The sequence below is a fragment of the Scleropages formosus genome, chromosome 11 (assembly GCF_900964775.1).
Source record: "Scleropages formosus chromosome 11, fSclFor1.1, whole genome shotgun sequence".
Lineage (NCBI taxonomy): Eukaryota > Metazoa > Chordata > Actinopteri > Osteoglossiformes > Osteoglossidae > Scleropages > Scleropages formosus.
The window spans coordinates 25,961,597-25,971,646 of NC_041816.1; the positions used below are offsets into that span (position 1 = coordinate 25,961,597).

A 10,050-nucleotide genomic window follows, 5' to 3' on the forward strand; every position below is an offset into this window, starting at 1 on the left:
CACTGAAGGCGCTTTTGGCGGTGAACAGGGGTCACTCTCATGGTCACTCTGACCTGTCTGTGATGCACTGTGTGTTCTGACACCGTTCTTTCATGGCCAGCATTAAGGTTTGCAGCAATTTGTGCTACAGTAACTCTTCTGTGGGATCGGACCAGACAGGCTAGCCATCGCTCCACATGCGCATCAGTGACCCTTGGGCACCCATGACTCTGTTGCGGGTTCACCGATTACCCTTACTTGGACCACTTTTGGTAGATACTAACTACTGCATACCAGGAACGCCCCACTAGACCTGTCGTTTTGGTGATGCTCTGTCCCAGTCATCTAAACATCACAATTTGGCCCTTGTCAAAGTCGTTCAGATCCTTGCGATTGCCCATTTTTCCTGCTTCCAACACATGAAATTCAAGAACTAACTGTTCACTTGCTCCCTAATATATCCCACCCCTTGACAGTCAGTGGTTTTAATGTTTTCGCTGATTGGCGTATACATAAATATACACACATATACATGTAGATAATACACACACACACATACATTTTCTGAACCACTTGTCCCATACGGGGTCACGGGGAACCGGAGCCTATTTTTATTTAATTAAAAAAAATTAAAAATTCTTACAATTTTCAAGGGATTCTGGGTTATTCTGTATTCTGTGTGATAATTATTATTACAATTATTATAATCTTTCTTGCTGACCATTTTTTTCTTTTTCCTATAACTTTTACTTTCTTTTTACTACGTGTATTCGTTACTTACACCTCATGCACTGTAAACCTTTCAGTTTGTTGTACTGTTCCAGTAAAGTGAATCCAACCCACCGGACAGGCAGACGGACGAAGGAGGAGACAGACACAGAGGGAGGTACGGGAAGTTGAGGAGGGAGGGAACTCGCATTATCCGAAAGAGAGAGGCCAAAGAAGCCGAGGAAGGAAGAAGGACTGCAAGGACATGCCACCGTTTTTGCCACCCAACTTTTACAGATATAAAATTTACAAATAGAAGGCCTGGAGATCGAAAGCAGAAATGCAGAGTGAGTCTCATTCTTATTTCCTTAGTTTCACACTCACCGATACACGTAGACATAAATTTAAACACAAGCAGTAATTCGGAGGAGCGACAAATTAAAAACTTAACAGATACGATCACTGAAAGTAGAAACTAATGGAGTAATAAGGGATTGTAGATAAAATATAGATTTTCCATGTACTTTTTACACAATGCCGGGGTAGAGGCTGTACAGGAAGATGGAAAAGGGATCGTTCCTCGTAACATTGCTTTTGTTGCATGGTGGGTTACGTTTTCACAGGTAGAGCTTGTCTTACTGCATTCCGTAAATGTCATGGAGGGTTCACTGTGGGGGGGCGACTTCTATTCGCTGCTTCCCACACACTGCTGAAGAGTCTCTATTTAATAGCACTTTGTCTATATGTATACATGCTTATTAGCTGCTGTGATCTTGTGTGTTCAGTCGAGTGTAAATTGGCTTCTTCTTCTATGGGGCGGAGGGTAGTGTGGAGGTTACAGATGTTACTTTGCATTCAGAAGAGCCGGGTTCGAATAGCACCTCCTCATTCGGTACCAAGGCTTTTTCCCTAAGTTGTCCTAGTAGGAATTGCTGTATAAAGATAATGTACATTTATATGTTCTAGTTCCCAACTGTTCTTCTGTTATTGCTCAGGAAATTTTTAACATTTTGCACTTCCTACCTTTGCATTTATACATTTAACTGATGCTTTTCTCCAAATTGACTTACAAAAAGTTACTTACAACTTTTTCCTTATTTATGCATCTGGGTAATTTTACGGGAGCAGTTTAGGGTAAGTTCCTTGCTCAAGGGTACGACAGAAGGAGGTGAGATTTGAACCCGCATCTAAAGGCAGCAGCTCTAAACATTGCGCTAGCAGCTGCCCCCATGTCCTTCAGCAGTCTTGAATTCTTCCGTAAACTGGGTTTTAGTGTTTCTCGTTAATTCTGATTCTCTCTATAATACTTTCAGGCTCTTTATGTTTCTTGATCAGCTGCACATTGTGTTTCCACTGAGCTTCATTGTTATCACATTGCTGTCCAAACTGTCTAATTCCAAAGACGTGAGATGATTTTCAGGTCAATATATTGTTAATTTAAGTAATAACAAAGATTAGGGAGGCACAGTGATGCAGTGGGTAGTGATGCTGTCTCTCAGCATTGGGTTTGCTCAGGTTTTGGAGTTTGCATTTTCCCACCATGTTTGCATGTGTTTCCACCAGGTGCTTCAGTTTCCAGTCAAAGTCCATTTCGGTTTAGTTTGTTTTTCTGTCTTTGGTGTGCGACTTATTTTCACATCCGTTTATTATGCTTTACACATATTTATTTAGCAGACATATTTCTCCAAAGTGACTTCCAGTGAACTCAACATAGTGTTATCAGCCCACACACCTTATTCACCAAGGTGACTTACACTGCTAGATACACTACTTACACTGGGTCACTCATCCATACATCAGTGGAACACACACACTCTGGGGGAACCTGAGCAACATGTCTTTGCACTGTGGGAGGAAACCAGAGCACCTGAAGGAAACCCACACAGACACAGGGAGAACATGCAAACTCCACACAGACTGAACGGGGATTGAACCCATGTCCTCTCAACTACCCACGCACTGTGACACAGCAACACAAGAGAAAGTGGATTATCTTTAATATGAACCCTACGAGACCCTAACCCTAACCCAAAGACCCTACAGGAGCTCACATAATGCTCTTTTTCTGCTTGCTGTCTCATTAACCCAACCATATATTCCTTAACTGAACCCCTACCACCTGACCCCTGAACTCTGCCTCTCAGGCCCCGATCACTCTGTAAACCTCTACGCTATTGCAGTCTGAAGCTGGCTGTTGTGCAGTGTACCGCTGTGGAACTGATCACTGCCACCTGTTCCTCTTCCATATAGACGTGGCCTCCCCAGGGGCCCGCACTCTGTCCGAGGAGCAGTTCCTGTGCTCCATCTGCCTGGAGGTGTTTGTGGAGCCTGTTTCGACACCATGCGGCCACAGCTTCTGCCTGGCCTGTCTGCGGGGCTACTGGAGTCACAGCAAGCAGATCCAGTGCCCCATGTGCAAGAGGACCTTCCACCGGAGGCCCGAGCTCAGCGTCAACCGCGTGCTGGCCGATATCGCTCAGCAGTTCCAGGCTCTCGGAGTGTCGGAAGAGGGACCTAATTCCAACCATTGGAATGACAATCCTGGGGAGTCAGAAGGTGGGGCTTTTGCAAGGGAGGGGGAGGTGCCCTGCGATGCCTGCATCGGGAGAAAGATGAGAGCAATGAAGTCCTGCCTGAACTGCCAGGGCTCGTTCTGTGAGACACACCTGCGCTCCCACCATAAGACAAGATCTCTCTCCACACACCGCCTGGTCCAGCCCACCGCCAGACTGGAGGAGAAGATGTGCAACAAGCATAAGCGGCTCCTGGAAGTATACTGCCGCAGTGACCATGCCTGCGTTTGCACAGTCTGCGCAGAGACCACGCACAAGTCCCATGATATCATCTCCGCTGACAGAGAGTGGAAGAAAAAGATGGTGAGTCAAGACTGATTGAAGACAGGACACAACCCAAGGAAGACTTCACACCGAGGTCTTCGTGAATTTGTTGTCCTTCAGATTCAGAGAGGAAATCACTGCACCTGATTTTTGGTGTGTAAGTCACGTTCTCGTCACTTGATCTCTCACCTGATCCTCTCCCCTTCAGAGCCAAGTGGGCAAGAAGAGGTCAGAGGTGAAGCACTTCATCAAAGAGAGGTCAAAGAAGCTGGAGGAAATCAAACAATCAATCAAAGTTATCAAAGTGAGTACAGTCGACTGCTCAACACTACACGACGGTGCCAAACACTCAAACACTTTACAAATTTCATAACAGTTATGAAAATGGATGCTGTGAAGATGGCGCACAACTTACACTGGGTCACTGATCCATACATCAGTGGAACGCAGACACTCTCTCTGTCACTCACACACTATGGGGGAACCTGAACAGCATGTTTTTGGACTGTGGGCGGAAACCAGAGCACCCGGAGGAAACCCACATAGACATGGGGAGAACACGCAAACTCCACACCTGCCGGTCTTATTTCAGAATTCATATTTAATTCAGTGGCAGTCCAACACCAGGTCACATGATCATCACACCTCCTACCGCGTGTTATTTTCCACCATACAGCATATGCACATTGATCATATACATACCCTCTACTGAGATATGTTTTGAACTGTTTGTACCCGCTACTAGGGTAGACAACAAGCAATGGAAATACTAACCACATATCGAAAGCTCAGGTCCTACAGCTGCTGAAAACTTTCTTTTCTCACCTGCTGGGGAGCCAACTTATTGCATTTCGGACTCATGGAATCCAGAGGCCGGTGCTCCTGCCCTGCCTGCGTCTTCAAATAGCCTCGAAGGCAGCTGAGCCGTGTGTAAAAATACAATGAATATATAATTACATGGCAGAAATTTGATCTGTCCGCAACCAAGTCAACCACAGAGCTGAAAACAGGAAAGAATAGTTAAAGTGAGGATATTACGTAAATAATTTTTTTTTTCTTAAGAAAATTAAAAGTACAGTTTAAAGTACAATCTAAAGTAGAGTTAGGTTGTTCCTTTCAACCATATGAACCAACGTTCATCACATGAGTAGCTGCATAACCACGATTCCAGATCACCTTCTGGAAGGTTGACACCTTCCCAGTTTCTTTTTTTGCAATCACTATAAAATGAAATCTGTCTTACAAAACATAGATCCAGCTGTAGCCATGGAGAGCAGAACACCTTTTCAAAAGTCTTTTATTATAGGTAAAATAGTACAATTAAAACATATATCAAACCTGGTACTGCTGGTCATATTAAGTATCATATTAACAGTGAGTAAAATTTGCTTTACAGCCTTTATTTATAGATCATGTTATAATTCATGTATTCAATCATAGTTTGTTGTTAAAAAGACTGACACTGTTTCGCAATGCAATGGTACCTCATAAATAACGTAGACCGTAGGTAACTTTTTACCTTTTCCCCATGGCTAACTCTGGTGTCACATTTTATAGCGCGTTGAAACAATAAAGGTGCGACACAGAGCAGGAGTGAGTTATTTGCTTATCTACGGAGGGAATGTGGTTTGACTGGTTGGTCCTGCCTTACAAGGTTGCGTTCACAGCAGGCAAAATGCTGAAGGTAAACATTGTGTTTTCTCAGACAGGCATTCAGTGAGCTCCTCTTCAGTTTACATTTATTTATTTAGCAGATGCTTTTCTCCAAAGCAGCTTCCAAGAGACTCTGTGTAGCGTTATCAGCCCACACACCTTATTCACCAGGGTAACTTACACTGCTAGATACACTACTTACATTGGGTCACTCATCCATACATCAGTGGAACACACACACACACACACACACACACACACACACACACACACACACACACACACACACACACACACACACACACGTCTTTGCACTGTGAGAGGAAACCAGAGCACCATACAGAGAGAACATGCAAACTCCATAGAGGCTGAGTGGGGATCAAACTCATGTTCTTTTACACCACCCAGGCACTGTGAAAGAGGAGCACTAGTCATTGAGCCACTGTGTTGCTCGGTTCTCTCTGCTTCAGGATTAACCTCCAACAGAGTGATGTAATTATTTACCTGTCAGAAATTGTAACACCTCGGTAGGTGTGGAGCTGCTAAATAACAGTTTTAGACTTCTCGTGGTTAGAATATTCATATGCAACATTAGTTGGTTAAGCGCCATCGACTCGCGTTCGATTCATGGCGAATTGTTGAATTAAAGATCTAAAAAGAAATCGGTTTCGTGCGAGTTTGGCAAGCTCTTCCAGCGTCGTCCCCGTCGTTGTTGTCAACGAATCGAGTCATCTCAGGACAGGTCTTCCTCTTCTCCTCAAGTAGGTTGCCGGGCCTTTCTTCTGCGCAGTGAATTTTGATCTTGTTGCTGTTGTCGCTTCGAGCGTGATCCTCTACCTTCAGCACCGCCCATCTGCTGCTGCCCAGAAGGGTGGTATAGTTAGTCTGGCATCTCCGCTGTTAAACCCATTCACCTCGGGAGGCCCTGTTGGTAATCATAATACCGACGGCATAGTTTTCAGCACCACCGATGCATGACAAGCCCTATACCAAGTCAGGAGAACATTGCATCCTTTACAAATTCTATAAATCTACTGTTTTGGTGTGTCACTGCTGTGTTTAGAAGCCAGGGGTTCAGGAGAATGTGACCTGTGCTTTAAGGGGAGTCACCAAGGAGACTGACGGGAATCCAAAGCATACAGTGCTGCTTGAAAGTATGTGAATCCCATAGGGGTGGTTATTATTGTTATATAAAATATTAAAAGAAACTTATAAACATAAGCTTAATTATGTGAGTAATTAATTAGAAAATGCAGGAATGACTATGATTTACACCCCTGATTCTATTTACCTTCTTGGTTTATCCAATAAACTTGGGCTTCACTTATTTTTACACCTGCACTACTTGTGCGTTTCTACCACACACACGATTTCCTCTAAAGCAACATATGGACCATATTGGTCATTACACACCTATTATGTCACATGAGAAACACTGATTCTCATTAAATAACAATTTTGCGGTAAAAATAAGGGTTCACAAGTTTTCGAGGCGCACTCTGTAGTCTTATTAACGAAGTCAAAATCAACTTTATTGTCACTTACACTTATTCATTCTGCAGATGCTTTTCTCCAAAGCGACGTATGGTACATGTCATAGAAAATACAATTTGTGCATTACCTTAGGAGTGGCATAGCTGCAGATGTGTAATTCTTAAGTACAGTTTTTTTCCTTCACCAGATGCACCGACATTCATCATACAAGTAGCTGCATAGAACTTTACCAGAATATGGATCAACTGTAATCAACTTCCTAGTAGTTTTTTTTTTTTTTTTTTTTTAAATACATATAAACATTTATGTTACATTGCAGGAGTAGCAGTGTAAAGGATTGATCACTTCCATAATTTATTTACAACATACACTGGAGTGAAATAGCGTTTCTCCCAGACCACGGTGTGACGCAGAGGACAACATATACAACATATACTATTAATACTACAGGACAGTTAATAATAACTAACTATTAAACTGAAAACACTGGAATAAAGTGCGGTGGTGTGATTGGTTCAATAAATATAAGCGTAAACAGATTTAAAAGTGGTATTGCAAAAAAGGTGAGTTTTTTTCGTGCAATAATTGTTTGGAAAAGAGGGGTATATAGACCTAATGTATTAAATGTATTAAAGAAATAGAGCATCTATACTTGGGATGGAGATGAATTTAAGCGAGGTTTCAGCAGAGACCATCAGGGATCTGAGAGGACAATTTCTGCAGTCCATATGAAAGTGGCTGGTGTCCTTCTAGATGGTTCCGGTGGTCGACGTTCAGGATTCTGGTGTGTAATGGGTGGTTATGGGTGTTACGGAGAGTAAAAAAATTCTATAAGTAGTTCTATAACGGGTCCATACCATCGACGAGAAGGTCATTGAATCCTAACGAATTTCTGTGCCTGTTGCCTGTCGAACCTCAGAGCTCCTCTCAGAAGGAGCTGGAGGAGAGCTGGCAGGTGTACGCGGATCTGCAGCGCTGGGTGGAGCAGAGCCAGGCGGAGCTGGTGGAGCGCGTGACTGCGCGGCAGCGCGAGGCCGAGCGACAGGCCCAGGAGCTGGTGCGCATGTTGGAGCAGGAGCTCTCTCAGCTGAGGAAGAGAAGCACGGAGCTGGACCAGCTGTCCCAGATGCAGGACAAAGTGCTTTTCCTCCAGGTGCCTCTCTGTTGCCCGCTGAAACTGGCAGGGCCTCAATCACACAAATTCTCCATCAGACATAATGAGATGCTGCATCACACATGTGCATTTACGTTTATTCATTCAGCAGAAGATTTCCTCCAAAGTGATGTACATCTCATAGAAAATACAGGTGATCATTACATTAGGAGAAAGAGACATAGTTGCAGACGTGTGATTTTTAAGTGCAGTTTCTTAGTTACTTTCCACCATGTGAACCAACGTTCATCACAAAAGTAGCTGCATAAAACTTTATCCAATTTCCTACTAAAGCATTTATTTATTTTTTTTAAATATGCAGAAACATTTACGTTACAGACATATTACACAAACGAATTTCTCTTACAGACTCGTAACAAATGAATCCCTGCATCAGAAGCAGTTTTAAAAGCTCTGAAATACGCAGTAAAAAAAAATCCTGTAGAGGTTTTGTTAAATTAAACTTTTTAATAGGATTTTCAACTCACTCGGAGTTTTACCGGTCTTATGGAGACGACTATTGAAAAACGTACACAAACGTATGTATCCACACATACACTTATCCATATATACATATGTACACATATATACTGTATTTATATATCATGCAGCCCACACAGATGCACACACCCTCAAAATATACAAGATAAGCATATTCCAGAAACACAATCTCACACACACACACTAAGCCATTTCCTCTGTCCTTGCTGCAGACGCTGCCCACACTGGCGCCTCCACCAGAGCCCTCAGACTGGTCCGGCGTGTCTGTGAACACAGACCTGTATGTGGGGACAGTGCGGAAGTCTGTCAGCACCCTGACTGACAGGTTCCAGGAAGAGCTGCAGAAACTCTACGGGAAAGGTATGTGACTGGTAGATTGCAAGTCTAATAATGGGAACTTGCGGCAAGATCCTCTTTCCGCGACACACCTGTGTATTGTGCCGAGCTGATGAACACACACCGAGTGCATCGGTAAACTTTGGAAGTGTGATTTTCTGTTCTCTCATCCCCAGAACTGAGGAAGCTCCAGAACTACGCAAGTACGTCTTTACAGCGAAGCAGAACGAAACCAAAGGAATGGGACATAAATAATGCGTCCAAGAACAGCAGCACTATTCACACACACACACACATTCTCAGAACCGCTTGTCCCTTACGGGGTCACGGGGAACCGGAGCCTACCCGGGAACACAGGGGCGTAAGGCCAGAGGGGGAGGGAACACACCCAGGACGGGACGCCAGTCCGCCGCAAGGCACCCCAAGCGGGACTTGAACCCCAGACCCACCGGAGAGCAGGACTGCGGTCCAACCCACTGCGCCACCGCACCCCCTCCCAGCACTATTCATTTTTATTATTATTATTATTATTATTATTATTATTATAACAGCAATATAATAATAATATTATTATTTGCATAATTTTAATCTTTTCTTTGTATCGCTGGCAACTATTAAAAGTTAAATTAAATTATTGATATAGTATACAGTTTTCCAGGTATCGGTATAGTTTATAAAGGCACATTTCACTGGATTTGATCATTTGAGTGATAAAGCATAGTATAAAAATTATATATGTGTGTGTATACATACAGGTACATATATGCGTACTATATATAGTTAAGCATTTGTCACTCTGCGTCTTTCTTCCCCTTTCCTTCTGCATGCCAGGTGAGGTGCTCCTGGATCCATCCACAGCACAGCGGAACCTGGTCGTATCAGAGGATGGGAAGCAGGTGAGGTATGAGGAGCACAAACGGTCTGTCTCCGATGGCCCGCGTCGCTTCCAGCCAGCTCTCTTCGTCCTGGGTCGCGAAGGTCTGGCCTCCGGCCGCCACTACTGGGAGGTGGAAGTGGGCACGAAGACAGCGTGGACTCTGGGTGTGGCCTCCGAGTCAGTACGCAAGAAGGGTGACATCAAGCTGAACCCCGAGAACGGCTACTGGTGCCTGTGGCTGAAGGCCGGCGAGGTTAACGCCCTGTCATCCGCCCGCCTGCCACTCCATCTGCCCGTTCCGCCCCAAAAAGTTGGCATCTACCTGGACTTTGAGGCGGGTCAGGTGTCGTTCTATGACGTGAAGGCACGCTCGCACCTCTACACGTTCATGGACACTTTCAGCCAAAACCTGTACCCCATTTTCAGCCCTTGTCTGAGTGAAGAAGGCAAGAACTCAGCTCCTCTCATCATCTCCACTGTCAAGCATGGATAGTCTGTAGAGCTGAATGGCC

General features: G+C 44.2%; 1 protein-coding gene across 1 annotated transcript; it reads left to right on the forward strand.

The window, feature by feature from the left end:
* The first annotated feature begins 914 nt into the window (after positions 1 to 914).
* Positions 915 to 10,050, forward strand: btr12 (bloodthirsty-related gene family, member 12). Its single transcript, XM_029256126.1, has 7 exons — positions 915 to 1,034; positions 2,938 to 3,563; positions 3,733 to 3,828; positions 7,591 to 7,824; positions 8,538 to 8,685; positions 8,838 to 8,864; positions 9,493 to 10,050. Exons 1-7 carry the CDS (start codon positions 1,028 to 1,030, stop codon positions 10,029 to 10,031), a joined length of 1,677 nt encoding a protein of 558 aa, XP_029111959.1. The 5' UTR covers positions 915 to 1,027; the 3' UTR covers positions 10,032 to 10,050.